The 20897-nt window shown below is 38.3% G+C and overlaps 1 protein-coding gene across 2 annotated transcripts in view; it reads left to right on the top strand.

Moving 5' to 3' along the window:
• Positions 1 to 20897, top strand: part of prkcaa (protein kinase C, alpha, a) — a 229093-nt gene that overhangs the window by 147989 nt on the left and 60207 nt on the right. Inside the window, exons 6-9 of one of the 2 annotated variants that reach the window (XM_036570116.1) lie at positions 11298 to 11454; positions 12510 to 12644; positions 13039 to 13132; positions 19863 to 19889. In XM_036570116.1, coding sequence (XP_036426009.1) covers positions 11298 to 11454; positions 12510 to 12644; positions 13039 to 13132; positions 19863 to 19889 — 413 coding nt within the window. The remainder of the gene's footprint in view (positions 1 to 11297; positions 11455 to 12509; positions 12645 to 13038; positions 13133 to 19862; positions 19890 to 20897) is intronic. The other variant, XM_036570117.1, reaches the window with a different exon arrangement.

The raw sequence follows: 20897 nt of genomic DNA, 5'->3' as shown, positions 1-20897 counted from the left end.
CTTAAGAACCTTCGCAAGTTTTTTTCTTATAAAAGCTTTTGTGATTTCGACCACAAATTACTTAGAAACACTGCTTAACTGTGCCCATGTTAACCCCTGTCCACTGCCACTGCTCCTACAATGGGCACACGAGTGTCACAACTAATAGTGATGGCACGAAGAAGACAAGCCAGTGCAGGGAGTGTGATGCCACCTACCTAAGCATAGTTGCAGACCAGGTACACCCCTTCATGGCAATGGTATTCCTGGTGAGAGTGGCCTCCTTCTGTAGGATAATGTGCCGTCTCTGCACACATTGTTCATTAATGGTTTGGGGAACATGACGGACAGCTGAAGGTGTTGCCTTGGCCTCCAAATTCCCCAGATCTCAATCCATTTGAGCATTTGGGATGTGCTGGAACAACAAGTCCAATTCGTGGCTGTTCCATCTCAAGGATCAAGGATCTGTTACTCACATCTTGATGCCACAGGGCACCCTCAGATAATGTTTTGGCATTAGTGTTGCACAGAATGTTTTCTCAGGTCCCCCAATACCAATCGAATACTGTTTGAGTGCCACAGCTTTGCTGAGTATTGTTGCTGACCGTTTGCATCCTTATGAATCAACCAAGACATGTTTGCCTCTGTAGTTTGCACTGCAGCTATGAGGCTAATGTAGCTAACAAGTAATGGGCGCTTATACCCCACCAATTAGCATGGTGCTAAGAATGTGCCTAAATCATCACACACTCGCCTCAAACTGTGTCGACTTGTTAAGTAGCTGTTATCTATATGGATGAAAGTCTGTTGCATATGGACAAAAGCAGTGATCTTTGCTCTGAGGTCTGGCCACTTTTGTCCATTTTTACACACAACAGTATGTCATACAATATCATAGCCGACTCCAGCACTCACTTGAGAGGTCAGACAGAAAATGATCACTCTAATGATTAACGCTGATAAACCGTCCCCCCCTTTTCCTCATTTCCAGCACAGTGAGAATTTGATAGAGAGGCCTGAAAGGACAACAGAAGGTCCTGTTGTGACACCCACACACACACACACACACACACACCCACACACATACATACACACACACATAAACACACACTCAACAAGTGTGCCTTGTTTTTCTAGTAAACAGTGAAATAATGGCTCAGTCAGAGGCCAGGGGCCAGGCTCCCTCCTCCAGAGGATAAACAACATGCTGTTTGTAAGGCCCCTTTCACATTACACAACTTCTGCACTCACAACTCACAAGTCCTTTCACACTACACGACTTGGCACCGCTCTGAAATGACGAGCCACATGACGCAGCACTTTTAATCAATTTACATTCCCCACCAGACCTTCCGCTGCTGTGTAGAGTGAATATCTAAAGCAGCATCATCTGCCAGAAGGTTTCAAATGAACTGAGGAGATTTTTAAAAGTTTAAAAGATTTATGAACAGTGTATCAATTTATACTCTATTAAATACTGTAGTAAATATAAGATATTTAAATGTTAACTGCCTTGAAGCAGCAGTGTTGTCTAACTCAACCATGGAAAGGGCCATATTAAAAAACCACAGTAAATCTGTCAGCCAGCTGTCAGATTTCATTTTTACATAGCATTTTGAAATTACCCTACCGGGCCATTGTTTATGAAAATACACCAAAACTGCAACAGCAAAATAAACAACGGCGTTTTAGGGCCACTGTTAAAAAAATTTAAATAACAGAGTTTGAGAATAGAAAAAAGTCATAATATAGAATCATTTTTTAGAGTAAAATCGTAATATTATAAGAATAAAAAAGAATAAACTCGCGATGTTTAGAGGATAAAGTAGGCTAAGTTTAGGGGGGCTGCCATAAAAGGCTGGGGCCTCAGTTGCTGTAATGGCAAGGACAAAGACGCCAAGCACACCGGAGTTCCGATCTGTCAGGAACAATCATTTTGATTATCATTCTTATTGTCTCCTGTGAAACTACAAGCCCTCTTCGAATGGCATGGAGATGTAACCACAGATAGCCTTGTAGAGGCCACTGCCTGCGAGTTCTCCTGCAATAGAAGAGACAGTTTCCTCCAAGTCCGTCTGGTTCTTTAAACCGAGTATTTCTTTATGGGTGAAACCGATACGAATATATAGCTCCACCAACTCCTCAACGTCCCTCATTTTAACATGAGGAGGTTGCTCCCCTCATTTTGCAATCACTTTGGCTTTTCCTGGTGGACTTTATTCTCAAAATATTATGACTTTATTCTGAAAATATTACACCGAACAACTTTGTTATCTCAAAATATTATGACTTTATTCTCTAAATATTATGGCTTTATTCTTAAAATATCATACCGAATTACTTTTTATCTCAAAATATTATGACTTTATTCTCAAAGTCTACTATTTTTAATTTTGTTAAAAGTGGCCCTAAAACATTGCCTTAAAAATAGCCATTGAATACTTCAAAAATAAAATTGTAAATAATTCAGAATAAAAATAAATTGATTTAACTGCTGGCCTATAGATCGTTGTTGGGGAGGGATCAGAACACACGCTGTGTTGCAGTGCATGCTGGGGACTGTAGTGTATCTCAGGGTGAAATGAGCTAATAATAGTAGAAAATTAAAATAATTTTGCAGGCCTAACAGGATTGTGCCATTGGCCTGACTTGGCCCACGGGCCTTGTGTTTGACACATGGGCCTTAAAGGAACATTAAAAGGAACATCATTATAAACTGAAAAAATGAGTTTCAAAGAGTACCATTCACTTCTCAATCCATACAGTCCCTGTATAGAAAATAGGCTGCAAAAACAGTCCTTTTGAATTCATTGTGTCTGTGATATCACAACCATGAATACGTTAACATATGACCACCCACTCAGCTTGCAGCAGTTTAGCCCAGCCCGTTCACAGTGACCTGAGAGGAACCCTGTAGACAGTGTGTCACAGAGTGCGGACTGCAATTTGACCGAGGCTTAATGCAGGGTGGCCAAACAGAGCAGAGCTCACTCTTAAAGACGCAGTAATAAATGAAGATGAAGAGAGGTTGGAAAATGGCCGGGAATAGAACGGGAAAAATGAAAAACAGCAGGTTGCAATTGGCTGCCATGTAATGGGCTGATTTGCATATTATGCACCATATAGTGATTGGATTTCACTCGCTAACCAGAGACGCATTTGACTACCAAATGGAAATGTATGTGGTTAAAAGGGGAATTCCACCCATTTTCCTTATTTCTGCCTAATGAAAAAAATGTAAGCAGTAATTCAGAGTGGTTTGGTGTGAAACTTCGTTCTGGAGAAACTGATAGGAACCAGACGGCCACCTCTAAAAGCTCCCTCACAGAAAGTTGCTGCATGAAACGGTTATGAACACACTGGCTAGTGTTTGAGACATTGTTTTGCAAAACAAATGAGATAGGATTTTTGCCTAAAACGTATTTTCATGGTGGAGAGTTAGATGCAGGCAAATAGTCCCCAAAAAAACACATTTTTTTAATTTTAATTTTTTTTTTTTTTTAGATTTATCACTATTTTACCATTGTAAACATTACATATAAACACTCAGAAGACGTGTAAGTTGGTTGTTGTGGGCAGTAGCTATGTTTGTGTTGTAGACACTGTGATCCTTTGTAAAATGGTACAATCACTATCACCGTAAAAACATTTTAATTGGTAAATTTTACAATTTTAACCATTTTGTATCAAAGCACTCTGAATTACGTTACTTAAAGTGATAGAAATTTAGATAAATTGCCCTTTAAAATCTTGTGCCACATGAAAACAGGCCTTTTTTCTCATGTTTTTCATTCAATCTGAAAACATTTGGTTACCATAAAGAGCTGAGTACATACACACGATAGTATATAATATATAACATGTAATACATAATATACTATATTATAGTAAGTGGTATGTGGTGTCAAATCTGCTTCACTCACTGCTCATCCAATTCTTTGTGCTGCAGATCATTTTTCTAATTGATTACATAATCTTCCAGAGCAGGCAGCATCTGTGTGAAGACATAAAGGGACTTCCAGGCAGATGTCTAAGCACTGCACTCTTGTAAGGTTCTTTGTTAGCTGAGTGTTAGTGCAGCTTGGTGCTGCTCTGAGCTCATTTAGCGCTTGCTAATGCTAATGTCTCTCCCGCTGTCAGCTAAAAACCCCCCACTCACCCATTACCAGGAGCAGCATGTGTCGTCACACAGGCCTGTATGTGTGTCTCTAGTAAATTCTCGTTTCTTTTTGCTTCACAAGCTTCTGCATCATTTTAAAGCATTTGGCCACAAATCAAGATTACCCAGTTGACCCTTTTAGTCCAAATGTAGCTGATCAGCCAAGACCTGTTTGGTATCTGAAATTTGCTTCTTTAGTTTTGTAGTTAACAAGTAATTTAAGCTCATGTGCATCAATTGTCATTGTGCTAACTGCATGTATAAATCATCACTCACTTCCTTAAACTGTGAGGAGTTGTTATCTATATAAACATAGACAAACGTTTATATTACTCAGCCATTTTAACGGTTATTTAAATAAATAAATTTGAAATCACTGATAAAAATTGCACAAAAATTTGTAGCGTTCGGCTCAAATAACACAAAAATATGCAGACACCCGTTGAGTGTTATGAACTTTCCCATTCATTTCTCAACTAGTCTCCTCCTCCTTTGTAATTGCCCTTATTCGTCAAAGTTGCATCTAATCAAATTTGATTGTAAAATGAGTGCATGCAAATTTCACTGATAGTTGTTGTTACATCTTTGGCGTATCTGTACGATTAAACTCACGTCTGGTGGGAATGCATTTTTAATCTTAGCATAATTGATATCCTGAAATTTATGCATCATAAGAATAGAAATATAATATCACAATAATACTGATAATTTGTATTCATGGCAATCTAGCAAAAAAGAGGATGTACATATTTTACATGCACATTGCTATAAACAAATGCTGCAACTATTTCATGATCCATTCAAAGACATATTACACTACGCTTCAGTTTCATACTACTGACTCCGCCCAGAAAATAAACAATACATAAAAAATAAAATAATCACACCATACATTCACATCAATATACCGTCTCACAAAAGCTAAGATGTTTTGTTTATTTCACATTTTATTCTTTCCAGTCGTCTTAACGTTAACACTATAAAGTTTGGTCAGTAGGGGGAGCAGTGCAACCTCAAACTCTGTCTACGAGCACAGCCATTGGCTCATGAGCTGCTGAATGTTGTCATTTTATTGGCTCCCTACTAAAACATCTGCATAAATTAGAACATACTTTATGTAAATGATATGTAAATGAGGTGCTGGTAGGCTGGCGCTTGAAATCATGCACTGAAGCTGAGTCATTATTTACGAATCTTCACTCATTTCCACGTTGTGCAACAGTTTCATAATTCAGACGCAGAGTAGATTGTACATCATTAAAGGCGGTCAGATTTGCCCCTGCATTTGGAGTAAAAGGGAAATTGTGTACGTTTGCCGTTGACCTTCTTAGACCTGTTCACCTTCAGCTCCAGAATGGACTTGCTCTGGGGGGGAGGGTCCCACCATGCAGCTCCACAACAGGGCCTATGAAATATTTAGCTGAGGAGGATCGCAAATATTCCAGAAATGAGTCTCTGGAGGATGAAGACCTCTGAGGGCGGTCAGCCAAGCTTGTTTTCCTCTGCGTTTGTTTGTGTGTCTGCCTGCTAATGCTTTTTCCTTTCCATGGCCTACATACACCACTATAGTCCGCACTGTATGTAGACTGTAGTCCACAGTGTACACAGACAGACATCTGAGGGTGTGGCACAAAGCCACAAAGCCAACAGGCAGCCTAAGATCACCTGTTGGAACTCTGTCAAAGAAAGACGTACAGTACTATGTAAGTCAGAGACCACCCTTTCATTTATTTCATTATAAAGACCATTTTTGGCCATGAAAGTGTACAAGCTGTTCATGAAAAAACATACATTTAACAAAAGTGACATAAAAGCATCCAACATCATCAGATAAACAGCACTTAAAGCTTTCATCTTTGAGAGACAGGAGAAAATCAAGTTGCTTCAGATCTGAAAACATCCACAGGTGTTTCTGTCCATCCTTCCACTGTGAGAAGACAACCCAGTGCTATGGGTCTGAAAGGATGTGTAGCTGTTCAAGAAGACCTCACTGAGAAAAGGAGACAGACACATCAAACAAAGAAGCTGAACAATGGACTGACCACCCCAGAGTTTTGACCTCAACATCACTGAATGTGTTTGATCATTTGAATTGTGAGAAAATCAGAAAGGTAGAAAATGCAAAACCAACTTCTAAGACTGAACTTTGGAGGTGTGGAAAAAAAAGCACAAACACAAAAGAGGAAAAACTGATATCCGAGATGTAGAGTGAGGTTTTATGGACTGATAGGTCTAAATTTGTAATTGGGATTATTTGAATCATGAGAAGCAGAAAATTCAACAAAGTTCTACGACTGAACTTTGGAGGTGTGTCTGCGGATTTCTGTGAGAAACTGAAAGTGAGTCTCCTGAAAAGAATGGAAGCTGTAATAAAGGCAAAGATTGGACACAATAAACACTGGATATTAAATATTACATTTAGTTGTTGATGATGTTTTCTTTTTTCTGACACTAAAAAATGAATAACTTCTACTTACCAACTGTTTTGGCTGGAAATGAAATGTGTCAGGTCAATAGGTCTCCAGAACGTTTAATGTAGAATAGCTCCTTATATATTAGTTTTCAGCTGAACCTCAAAATATCTGACTGCAGGGACTATTTGGAATTTGAAAACATTGATCAGACAGGATTGTGCACAGTAACAGCGATGTTTTGACTATTATATTTTCCTCTCTTGAGATTCTTTTCCTTTGTGCCGTCTTTGTTTGCATGTTTGAGAAGCCAAATAAATCCATCCAAAAAGTCATTTTTGCCTCTGTGGAGTGAGCGATGGAGTAGAAGATGCGCAGGCACATTTTCATAACGTAAAAAAGCAGATGTGGCTGGACCGATTCAGAAGGAAATAAAGAGACAGGGTGCTCACGGTGAAATGGAAGTGCAGAGCGCCCCCTATTGGTCAGATGATGCCGTGAAAATGTTGATAATTTCACTTTCACATTGAAGAGAGATTTCTTTTGCGTTCTGTTCGTGATTGTGACTGTCCTTTGTAACCTTATGCACTTAGATGCATGCATCTCTGTGTGGATGCATGTTTCAGTGCATGGTTGTGTGTCTACATCCATGTTGTGCATGTGTATTTCTGTATGATGGCCTGTCTGTCCTGGACTGAACTCCACAGGTTTAAGAAAGGCCAGCGGAGAACCGCTGTTTTGCATTCAGCTATTTTTGTGGTGGAAGTTTTAAATATTCAAAACATAACCTTTGTGTGGGTTTGGGTAGGACGACTAGGTGGCGTATGTTTCTGAGCTGACCTTAATATTTCCTGAGGTGGACGTAGAGTTACATTCAGCAGAATAATCCTAGAAGTGCTGCTTCTGGCCATATTGTGCAAAAACTAGAACCTTTGAAACGTTTCGTTGATTTTATGTATTACTATATATAGAGTATAGAGTGTTATTATATATAGAGTATATGTATATATGGAAAATATAGTTTTTTCAATGTGTTAAATTCAACAAGTAGACAGTAGTAATGCATTAAAGTGTGCAGAAGTGGACGTGTGAACTCATACTTAGAAAATCAACAGAAAATATGTTAGTTGACCAGAGATGCCCAAACTGCTTTATGAAAAGATCTGTAGCTGATACTGATTTTATAGGGTTAAACATTATGATAACAGATAAGATCAGCTGAAACAATTGAATATTTATTCTAGATTTTAATTTTATACTCCAGTAGTTTTAGTTAATGAGTTCTTTACTGACTGCTATACCTCACAGTGACTGGCTGAGATTCTCTCCCGAGTATTCTTAGACTTTTGGAGCATTTCTATTGGTCCGTTTATCATGAAATTGTCAGGCAGTGGACAGGGCAGCTGCTAAGTTCAAATGATGTAGAAAAATTAGTGTTTTTCTGTGGACAGCGATGCTATATTTTAATACCCACACCCAAACTTTTTGGGTTCTTCTACATAGAAAACGGTTCTATGTAGAACCACGAACACTTAAATAATACTTGAAGAACTCTTTGCATAATTAAATTGTTCTTTGCATTGTGAAATGGTTCTTTGGATTGATGGAGAATGTGCTGTATATGGTTTCTGTAGAGCCTTTTTGAAAAGGTTTCTATATAGCACCAAAAAGGTTTCTTTTTTCATGGGTTCTTCTATACAGAAAATGTTTCTATATAGAACCACGAACACAGGATACTCAAAAAACTCTTTGCATGATTAAAGGTTTCTTTGCATTGTCAAGTGGTTTGTCAGACTGATGGAAAATGTGCTGTATATGGTTACTGTAGAACCTTTTTCAAAAGAGTTCTATATATGTAACAATCCTTTTCAGTATGATATAGAACCATGTAAACATGTTCTCCATTAATCTGAAGAACGCTTTCATGATTCAAGAGTTCTTTGAGTGTTCATGGTTCTATATAGAACCATTTTCTTTACTAAAAAATCCTTGAAGAACCATCTTACTCACACTCTTAAAACTTTCATGGGTTCTTCTATATATAAAATGGTTCTATACAGAACCACGAACACTTAAAGAATACTCAAAGAACTCTTTGCATGATTAAAGTGTTCTTTGCACTGTGAAAGCGTTCTTTCAATTTGATGGAGAATGTGCTGTAGAAGGCTCTATATAGAACCTTTTTGAAAAAGGTTCTATATAGCACCAAAATGGTTTCTGGCATTGTGGTGATGTCAAGCTTGTAACAATAGCAGAACCCTTTTTTTGGTGCTATATAGAACCATGTAAACACGTTCTCCATTAATCTGAAGACCCCTTTCACGATGCAAAGAGCTCTTTGAGTGTTCATGGTTCTATATAGAACCATTTTCTTTACTAAAGAGCCCTTGAAGAACCATCTTTTTTAAGGGTGTATGTTCTGATGTCCTCAGCTGTCATCATCTGAAGTGCTAACATTCAGTAAGTCATTATGTTATAGACACTAACCTGAGGCATTTATGGAGCTTTTTAACTCTATATAATATATAACTCTATATAAATTATGTGGCGTCCACTGGCTGCGTTCGGGAGGAAGTGGTGTTGGGTTTAGGATGTGTTTAGGTGTTATTTGTGCTTTATTGTGTTGGGCTGTGAGTAAGTCACTGTGGGTCTGGGTGTCTGACATAAAGAGAAACTGTATGGCTTAAAGTGATCTGCCCACTACCTTGGTCATTTGCAGTATTGCTGGGCTGGGCAGTTTTTCGGCGTCCTCTTCTATGCTGGCGCCACGCTAATGTTATCAAAAGCCGCTGACGTATGAGCAAGCTGTGTGGTTAAATAGTTATTCTGCAGCTAACATAGCTGCTTATTTCTCAGCCACACTGAATTGCACACGGCAGATAACGCAAAACATCCCTTGCTGTTCGTTGTAGCTCACCCAGTCAAGTTCATCACTCAAAAATGAAATACATTTTCCTTTTTTTTCTTACATATGTTCTCTTCTTCGACTCAAATAAAGAGAAGGAACTCACAGTAGTCACACAAAGACGCACTCACTAGTGCAGAATCATTTGAAAAACAAGTTGGCAAGATGCTGCAGCACCAGGGTTTGTAAGGAAACATTCATTTTGATCTGTTGTCTGAATGCAGGATGTAAATATGTCACATTATTTATGTCCCTAAGTCGTGACTTTGGTACAGCCTTCTACGGCCCTTTCAAACGAACACTGCATTTACGTTTACACAGTGGACATTTTCACACTGGACCTGAATACTGAATACCTGCACCCAGGACTGATTCTGGGCTTGTTCGGGGGGAGGGGTTCGTTATCACTGGTTTGCGTTCACAGTCAAAAAGTCCATCCAAACCGTGGATCAATTTTGCAGTTCCATAAATCACTTTTCTGCGTGCAGGTTTGCAAAATGGTAGACATTAGCTTCATACGTTTGCTGCTTTTTATTATTTTCCTTAGATGCTAACACTTAACTGATTCATGTTACGGAGTTAGGCTAATGTAGTGTTAGGAGTCTTGCCCAAGGACTCTTATTGATATAGCATAATATGCTTGCCCTCCTAAAGAAGAGCCTAGCAATGTCTCTCCTACCTTATCTACAGCCTTGACGTCTATTGTAGCAATGTGGATGGAGCTACCCAGAATACTTTGTGGTATTTATTTATTTATTTATTTTTAGAATCAGAAGATGATACATTTGAATCCTGACAATGCTATAACAATTATCTGCACAGTATCTGAGAAATTGTTGCCAATACCAATAAAACTGTGAGTCATTGGTATCAACCTATATTATTGGCCAGCCAATATATCGATCAGGCCCCAACCAAAAGAGAGTGTAGTTAGTAAAGCATTTGCAGTTGACTGTGGCTGTGTGGAAAAGACCTTTATGACTTCTTTTCACGGACCTTCCCTGTAATACTGATACCTCTACTATGCTTCGTAAATAAAGCAATGATATAAACAGAATGCACATGCTAGCATTCTCAATAGTAAAATTCATGAATTCATAACAATATTCAGATCGTAAACAACGTTCAGCGTTCATCAGAGTAATACTAGGATACAGCTGAAGCATGAAGCCTGTGCCAAGCATGCAGCAGTGACGGTAATGACAGTGGCATTTTATCACAAAAAGTCAGTCGGTGTTCTGTCTTAGATGTTTTCCGCAGTAAGTGTGATGGTGACATTTGGAATGCAGGAAAAGTTTAAAAGGCAAAGGGAGACATTTATTTTGAGTTTCTGTATAAAGAGGGGTAATTGCCTTCCATTCCATTTGAGTCATGGTTTGCGTGAATCTCAGGTAAAGGGGAATGCCACTAACTAATGTTTATCTCAGATTTTCCAGTACTAGGCATAGTCTCTGGTTTGAAATGTTTGAACTGCTTAAATCTAGCACTAAACTACAGTCAACAGCCCTGTTTTTCCATTGGAAATCCATTTTGTGCCAATTTCAAGTGTAGAAAGTCTCAGCTTTTGTGCTTATTGTGAAGTTATGCTACAGTATGTCATAAGGGTGTGATTGGCTGAGATGGATTCTGTGGGTGCTAATATTTCCAACACTTTTTTCACACATGAGCATCAATCAACCTTATTCACTCTTAACCTCAAATAACTCTATGTAATACAAAATGTCTTGTCCCTTTGTGTCTCATCATCTTCTTAACTGTTAATAATAAACATCAGTAATGAATAAATTTAGATTCTCATCTGCTGCTTGGATTGTTTCTCAGTGTGTATGTTGACTATTTGCAGTGGGCGAGGCCAGGAACCTGATCCCGATGGACCCTAACGGCCTGTCCGACCCGTATGTCAAGCTGAAGCTCGTCCCTGACCCCAAAAATGAGACCAAGAAGAAGACCAGAACCATCCGCTCCTCCCTAAATCCCACCTGGAACGAGTCATTCACATTGTAAGGGAAATGGCTAAGGCTGGCTTTAAATGAGCAAACTATCTCACAGTTAGTTGCAGGCTGCATAAGTGAAACATGATTTCATGAAATCACATGAAAGTCACGTGCAGCATGTTCACGATGAGTAGCTGGTGCTTTTTGTATAGCATATCTGGCTGTGTGAATATTTAGCACCCAAAGGTGCTCTGCATAATATGACAATATGATGAATAGGCTATCTGTGTAGACTGTATTAACATCAGACTAAGGCTTGATTCACACATACTGCTTCTGCGTAGCATGAGCGATACGGAAAGTCTTGCTTTTCATTTCAGTGTCCATGTTAACAGGTCAGTGCTTTTACACAGGCTGGGCGTGCGAATCGGCAGAGCATCCCAGATGCGGCACTCAAGTGCAAAATACACTGAAATATGTCATGAAAATCAATGAAAATTAAACAGGAAAACATATACAAACTTAAGAACTGTATTTTTTTAAATGTAGTTTAATTCATGACGAAATACTAATTAAGCATTCTGAGCTAAAAACAGATTTCCACGTTGGTCTACCAAGTTTGAAACTTTTGCCTAATCAGAAGTCAGAATTCTGCCGAGGATAAATAAATATGCTGTTTTTTTTTTATATAAATGACTGATGTGACCATTAATCCAAATGGAAACAGGAATGTCTGTATAACCTTCTCGCCGTTCCGCTCCACAGCACAAACGCTGTATGTATGGAAGATCAGCGGATTCAAGCTGTAACACTCACGCTGCCATGTGGCTCACGCCACACAGAAGCAGTATGTGTGAATAAGGCCTAGCAGTGCAGAACAGACTTAGCTAGGTGGCTAACTGGCTAACTAATTCAGGTAACTGGTTGCCAGCAAGTCATGAAGCAATCAACTGCACAGAAATTATGTTGCGTAATTCATACAACTCGCAACCTGCAACTGTGAATATTTCACCATTTAAGGCCAGCCGTATGTTCACCCACCACCCGTTCCACTCAGAGCTCAGTGCTGAGTTTTATGTTCCGCTCACTGTTGCTTTTATGTCTGCTGTGTATGTGCGCAGTAAGCTGAAGCCCTCGGATAAGGACCGCAGGCTCTCTGTGGAGGTTTGGGATTGGGACAGAACCACCAGGAACGACTTCATGGGTGCCATGTCCTTCGGAGTGTCAGAGCTAATGAAATCTGCAGTATGCGGATGGTGAGAGCTCTCGCTGTGTGTGTTTATCATGTAATTGTGGGCACATTATGATGTATTAGATTTTAATGCAGAAACCATTACATTACGCTCTTAAAACAGATGGTTCTTCACGGGTTCTTAGTAAAGAAAATGGTTCTTTATTGAACCATTTGCATGATTAAAGGGTTCTTTGCATTATAAAAGTGTTAATCGGATTGATGGAAAATCTGCATGAATATGCTATAGACAGTTCTATCTAGAACCTTTTTGAAAAAGGTTCTATATAGCACCCAGAAGAGGGTATAACTACTATGAATTATTCAGTAACTACTTGAGAGTGAGGAGCTGGAGTGTGGGCCCACATAGAGACCCTTAAAGTTTAAATGGATTAAAAGAGTGTTTGTGTGTATGTCAGGTACAAGATGCTGAACCAGGAGGAGGGCGAATATTACAACGTGCCGATCCCGGAGGAGAATGATGGGAATGTGGAGCTCAGGCAGAAGTTTGAGGTGAGAGCTGACCCACCTGGTCATAATGCACATATTTGTCTTCAGTATTTCTCTCTCTGTGTTCTGTTGGTGCCTCTGAACACTATAAAGCAGTTGTTACTGGACTTAAGGAATCACTGCGTTGCATATTTGCATTTTTTCCTGTTCCAGTGTGCCACAGTGTTGTCCCCAGGCCCGAGTTTGCAATCTGTAAAAAAGAAATGTGGCTATTTACTTGTATATATACAGTTTTCCTGGCCTCCAGTGGGATCACATGACCAAAAGAATGACCAAAAAGAATGGCCAAATTTCAAATGTACACAGTTTTCCCCTCTTAAACCTAAATGTAGTTGAACAGCCAAGACATGTTGGTGTCTGAGGTTTGCTTCTTTAGTTTTTATGCAGGCGCTATGAGGCTAATGTAGCTAACAAGTAATGGAACAGTTACAACAACATGCAAACTGCTTGTTTAAATCATTGCACACTTGTTTTATTTCAATGTTTTCGTTCATTCATTCATGCATATACAATTCAATTATATCATAAACAACAGCCAATGGCTACGCAATTTTAAAATACTAATTAGACTATAATACTACGTTGAAAGAAAACAATTCATCAAAATGTATTTGATGTGTCTTATTCTGTTTTAATTAGCTTCCTGGACTAATTATTAACGGTTAAGCATTTAAAAGTAACTAGCGCCCCCATTCACTTTGTTAGCTTGTTTATTTGTACCTTTATAAGCAACACGTCTGATGTAACTGGACCTTCACCAGTTTTAGTTGAATATCTCTGCAGTATAGTGTGAGAAACCACAATAATTATTAATTAATAAGTTAAAAACAAAAACCAAAAAATACATTTAAAAGAAATCTTATTTTGAAGTCTCAACAAACTTTCAAATGTCTTAAAAAGTTGTCCACAGACAATGTACAGTATATCTTTTAATAAGGTCACATAAATTAAAATAATTAAAAATAACGTAAAATTGAATTAAAATAGACAACAGTAAAGGTCTGGTGGACCTTTTGTTTTGAGCTTTGGGTTTATTTTATTCGTCCTCAGAACTAAATTTTGTGGGAAGTTTAATATGCAGTGATTTGTTTCGCACGGACTCTGAGCTGACCAGACACATCGTCCATTTTCCTTTTTCTAACAACCCATGTTACATCAGCGCTCAGACCAGAAATAAATAGGATTTAACACCTACAATACCATGTGACATTACTGGCTTTCTGTCCTGATTTGTAGCCCCATTGGTTTTGCTTTGATGACGCATTTACATAAAAATTATTTATAATAAAAGCGTGTGATTGGATCAGCTGTAACACAGCACTGCTACAGGAGCCGAGCCAGTTCATGTTCTTGCGTATCGCCGAATGACCAATTGTTTACACACATTCTTTAGCGTTGCTACAGTATTTTTCTAAAGTGCTTGGTTTGGTCTGCTGAAATAGATTGTACAAAATACTGTTATATACAAAATGAATAATGAAAAGTGGACTTACATTTAAAGTAAGGGGACGACTGTGTACATTTGATTAGAAACTGCTTAAGAAAAGAAGGAAGGGGACACTTTACTAATAGGCAGGATTCATAAGGCTACAGGACACAGAAGCCTGATGTCATTTCACTTTAGCAAGTGGCCAGTATAGTTGGACTTATTATTATCTATATGGTTATGTCAGTTTTGTGATTGCTGCCCATCAGAAAAGTGTAATCAGAACAACTTATTTCTGGTTGGATTGCTATGAGGCTCCACTTTCATGCTATTTTGTGTCTGTAATTTTATTTTCCTTATGGTTTTTCTGAAAATTTGTCTGTTGTACTTCTGACAGATGCACTGCTTTACTGTATTACTTCTCATTCTAACTGGAGATGAGCAGCATTGATTTATTTATTCAGTTGTTTGAGATTCTCAAAGGAAAAATTGAAGGCCAGGCATATTTTTCCAGTGTCTGTAACAACAGAGCTTGATTAGTCTATTGATCAGTCAGACAGATTTGTGTTTGCAGTGATCTGTGGCCGATTCACTCTGCTGGTTTGTCAGGGTCGTAATTGTGCTGTTCTGTTTTCTATTGAGGTTCAGCAACAATACATTTAATTTTTAATCAATAGGATGTGAACGTGTCCTCCGGTAACACAAGCAGCCAGTCAGCGTATTGAACGTGGAGCGTGGGCAGTTGCCAGAAATGCCTACGGCGGTCGTTTAGGGCAGCCTGTTGTCTCGCACAGTATTAAAGTGAATGTTCATGCTATTGATATTTTCATTATCCGTGCTTCGCTTGTCTCACTCAGAGAGACACGTATTCATTTTTAATATCACATTCATTATGCATTTATTCATGTAACTCTTAAAAGCATGTAATTCTGACAGCTTTTCAAAACTTCTGCTTTAGATGGAAACAAAGTCATTCAGAGTGGTTTGGTGTGAAATGCTCTGTTCTAGAGAACCTTCAGAATTGTTCACAGTGGTGGTGATAGGAACCAGACATCCTCCCCTAAAAGCTCCCTCACAGAAAGATATTACACATTCATTTTGAATACGCCGCCTGATACATTGTTTTATGATAGTCTTGGAAAAATTTTGGCCCTATACTTATTTATTTAGGTCCATTTATGATGGGAAGGTACATGCAGGGTGTTGTGAGGCAAAATAGTCCCCAAAGAAAACTTTTTTCTTTCAGATTTATCACTATTTTACCATCATCATTACATATAAATTACATTACATATAAAACTCAGAAGACACATATAGGTTCACTGGTGGTTTTGGGCAATATATAAAATGGTATATTTATGTTTTTACATATTTATGTGACCCCTGGTTCCTATCACCACCACTGTAAAGAAATCAGAGTCTGTAAAAGAGTATAAACTGTGGCAAACTGTCAGTGGGTTGAAAGGAGAATACCACATTTTTTTTATTATTATTATTATTTCTGCATAATTAATGGTTAAGATGTTAATAAAGTCATTCAGGGTGGTTTGTTAATAATGCTATGGTCAAAAGAAAGAAACTGTAAACTTTCCAAGTTTCTCAGTGGTTCTGATAGGAACCAGATGTCTGAAGAGTTTAATGCCTCTAAAAGCTCCCTCACAGAAAGTTATAATGAAATGTTTATGATACACTGCCTGATGCCTGAGATACCAGTTTACAACCATTTTGAGATAAGCTTTTGTCCTAAAACATATTTTTAAAATGCTGTCATGGAGGAGACATACATACAGGGTGCAAAATACTCCCCAAAGAAAACTTTTTTGTCATCATTATCATTACATATAAAACTCAGAAGACACATGTAGGTTCACTGGTGGTATATAAAAAGATATATTTTCTTTTTTTTAAATATTTATGTGACCTCTGGTTTCTATCACCACCACTGTAAAGTTTCTCTACAATGAACCATTTCATATCAAACCACTCTGTTAACATCTTAAAGGTTGAATTATACAGAAATGTTAAAGAATTAGTGGATTTCTCCTTTAATTGGTTCTCAGTGAGACATAGAGAAATTGTATGGAAAGTGCAAATTGTAAACTTTCAAAATATACCACATTTTTTAATTAGGACTCTTTAGACGTCTGGTTCCTCTCAGCACCACTGATAAACTTGAAAGTTTCCAGTTTTTTTCTTTACACCAAAGCATTTAATTAGGAGAGCAAATGTTTTATTATGAGTTGAATTTGTTGTATGTCTTGTGTTGCAGAAAAAATACGTCCAATGTTTTGGCATCAAAACAAAAAAAGTCAAAAGAATGCAATTAATTACATATTTAACTATATAATTATTTATGTAATTATATGTTAAATCATTATGTCACTATCTACTAATTATAGAAAAGTATTAAAGAGCTACAGCTACTTAACCAAATCATTCAAGCTGCTGTTGCTGAGTTCTTGGGTTTAATTTTAGGCCTTACTTTTCACTGTTCCATGCAAAAGTTTGAATCATTCAAGCAATCAAACACATTCAGTGATGTTGAGGTCTGGACTCTGGTGTGGTCAGTCCATTGTTCAGCTTCTTTGTTTGATGTGTCTGTCTCCTTTTCTCAGTGAGGCGTCTTGAACAGCTACACATCCTTTCAGACCCATAGCGCTGAGTTGTCTTCTCACAGTGGAAGGATGGACAGAAACACCTGTGGATGTTTTCAGATCTGAAGCAACTTGATTTTCTCTTTACTGTCAAAGATGAAAGCTTTAAAGGAGGAAGCGATTTTTCAAAATTTCAAAATTTCAAAAATTTCTGCGAAATTGAAAGGTTGAGATGTAAACAAAGTAACTACAGTGATGATAATAAGAACCGAGATGTCGAGAGGTCTTTACTAATCTAAGAGTTTTTATATGCCACCACTGTTTTACATTCATAACAACTAACTGAAACCTGGCTAGGCTACAACTCATATTCACAATCAGACCTCTAGAATGTCCAGAAGACGCAGAGTGACATTTCTCACACAATTGGTCTTATTGTAAATTAAAAGTAATTATCATGTAATTATAATTAAGCATAGAAATGATGCTGGTGGTTAATCTAACATGCAAGGCAATGGGAGAGCTCGCTTAGGTGTATCTACCTGGATACCACAGAGAAAAAAATGATCTGAAGAATTTTCCATTGCCAGTTTCAAGATATTATTATTTTTGTTACTAACTAACATGTAACAATGAAAATGAGTATTACTATAGTAATTGCAGTGTTTGATTATTTTGAATAAAATATAACTAAATATGACTTGTTCTGTAATCATTAGACCTTCTCTGAAGGTCTAGAAGACCCTGAGGGTTCCTCACTGCAGGCTTTATGGATGATAACTGGATGGAATACAGTATTGGACTCATATGTTAATATTATTGTAGCTTACATTTTGACGTTATGGCACCACTTGATAGGTGAGGAAGCAATAAAGCGGGCGTTGCCGTGGCAAAGTGTTCAGGGGTTTGAAGTATCACCACTGTGGCCCTGCAGTTTGCAGTTACACACACACACACACACAGTCACACACTTTTGCGGTGCCCCATGCCCATTAACAGTCCCCCTCATGGGTGTATGCTTGCTCTTTTCCCTGTTTCCATGGCAACACCGAGGTCTCTGTCCGCCCTTAAAGGCAGAATTTATTGAAGGCAATAAGTCTGTTATCCCTCTGACGATCATCTCCCCCACTTAGACAATCACACACAGTACTGTGAAAAAGTCAGAGACCCCCTTCATTTATTTCATTTCTAGTCAAGTAGAAGTTATTCATATTTCTATGAATAAACATGTACTTAACAAAAATCACATAGAAGCCTCAACAACTAAATATAATATCAGATTGTTCAGTATTCAGTGTGTCAGTCTTTACCTTTATTACAGCTTCCATTCTTTTCAAGAGACTCACTTTCAGTTTTTCAAAGAAACCTGCAGACACACCTCCAAAGTTCAGTCTTAGAAGTTGGTTGATCGTTTTCTGAAGTAATCAAACACATTCAGTGATGTTGAGGTCTGGACTCTGGGGTGGTCAGTCCATTGTTCAGCTTCTTTGTTTGATGTGTCTGTCTCCTTTTCTTAGTGAGGCGTCTTGAACAGCTACACATCCTTTCAGACCCATAGCGCTGAGTTGTTTTCTCACAGTGGAAGGATGGACAGAAACACCTGTGGATACTTTCAGATCTGAAGCAGCTTGATTTTCTCCTCTCTCTCAAAGACGACAGCTCGAAACGGCTGTAAAACAGTGTCTCAGGCATCAGGCTGTGCATTCATAACCATTTTATACAATAGCTTTCTGTGAGGGAGATTTCAGAGGCATTAAACTCTTTAGACGTCTGGTTCCTCTCAGCACCACTGATAAACTTGAAAGTTTCCAGTTTTTTTCTTTACACCAAAGCATTTAATATCAAACCGCTCTGAATGACTTTATTAACATCCGAACCATTTAATTATGCAGAAAAAAATCTGTCATATTCCTCTTCAAATCCACTGACGGTTTGACAGTTATGAAGTTCTAATGATGTCTGAGTTTTTTTTGTCAGTGGAACAGAAATCCAAATCAGGAATGTTTCTGTTTCACACATGAAAGAATTCAGCTGTATGAAGGAGTTTTATAAATTTAGGGAGAACATGAGTGGGGTGCAATTTGCATTGACAAGCTAGGTAAAAGGCTTGAAGTTCCAACAATGACCACTAGATGCCAGCCTTGGACCTCTTAAAACTCACAGCAGTACACACACACACACACACACACACACACACACACACACATTCTCTCTCTCTCTCTCTCTCTCTCTCTCTCTCTCTCTCTCTCTCTTTCTGACCACTAACTCTAATGTTGATCCTAAAAAAGATAAAGGTAATTGGAGTGATAAGATGTTTGATTAGGTTGGGTATATTTATTGAACTTATTTCCTTCCCGATGTCCTCTTTTTTTCTCTCTGCCTTCCTAACTGTCTGTTCATAAATCATATGATGGTAGACAAACCAGTAAAGTTCCACTTTGGGAAGCCTTGTACTAGAAATATATAAGAAAGGAGAACTTGTGTTGTTTTAAGGGTGGGTACTTTTTTCACTTATAGTGACTGATGATAACAGTCTAACAATAGTCTGTGTTGCTGTCATAAAAGACATAATTAGTGCATAATGCAGTGCTGATTGTCTGAATTACATATTGCACTGAAAACAATAGTTATATTATTGTACCGTATATGGAACATTATATGGGATATGTGATTGGGAGCTTTATTTGTGTTTACCTTTGTCCTGTGATTGCAGGATAAGACATTGAAAGGCCTTAAACAGGTGCGTGTGAGAGTGTCCGTATGAGTGTTTGATAAGAGAGAGAGAGAGAGAGAGAGAGAGAGAGAGAGGCTGAAGGTGACTGTAGTCCTCTCTGGTTTGGGTTTGGCCTGGTCTGCTCCGCCTCGTGTGTGACGGCATTCAGAGTACGGCTGCTGTATTAACGGCTTTATAAGTGCTAGGAAGAGTGAAACTTTAGCGCCATGCTAATCTCTGCTTCTTTCCTCTGATTAAAGTTATTCCAGTCAGACTGTCTTGGTGTGTGAATGTTTCTGAGTGTGAAGGCGCGAATGGAGAAAGTCGGGGTTAAAAGACGTGTGAAGTTATGCAGTTTCCAAACAGCATCATGCTACCTGTGATGTGACAGCTCGAGTTAGCACTAGCTGAGCTTGGCAGGGCATCGTGGCCTTTGCATTTGTGCATGGCATCATTAGGCTTTGTGAATGTTTAAGCAGTAGTTTGATCAAAAATCCAAAAAACTCCCTCCTTACTTCAAATGTAGCTGATCAGATCAGTCATGTTTAGTGTTCAACGTTTGCTTCTTTAGCTTTAGCAGTGGAACTACGAGGCTAATGTAGCTAGCAATTAAAAAGCTTGTGGCCATCAGTTAGCATCGTGCCTCAATCATCACATGCAGACGTTCTTATGTGGTTTCTGACATTGTATGATATACTGTTATCTATAAACATGGGCAAAAGTACATTAGCATGGCTAAGAACAGTAGTAGCTCAGCTGGAAGCCTTAGTTTTGTCTGTATTATGTGTCAAACGGGTTCAGAAAACACATAATCAAGTCTATTTGAGATCACTTATGAACTTAACTGTGTGATCATTTAGGCTTGCACTTTATAGCTTTAATTGGGCCTTAAATTTTGGTCCAAACCTAAACAGCCTAAGAATTTTCTGTCCAAGTCCTACCTGATCTGAACAAAACCCAACAACATTTAGTGACCCGAGATCACGAAAATTCTGACCCAACCCAAGCCTGTTGTTTCTAATGATAGCATGGGCC

The sequence above is a fragment of the Colossoma macropomum genome, unplaced genomic scaffold (genome assembly GCF_904425465.1).
Source record: "Colossoma macropomum unplaced genomic scaffold, Colossoma_macropomum, whole genome shotgun sequence".
Taxonomy (NCBI): Eukaryota; Metazoa; Chordata; class Actinopteri; order Characiformes; family Serrasalmidae; genus Colossoma; species Colossoma macropomum.
This window is presented reverse-complemented; position numbering and strand designations above follow the sequence as displayed.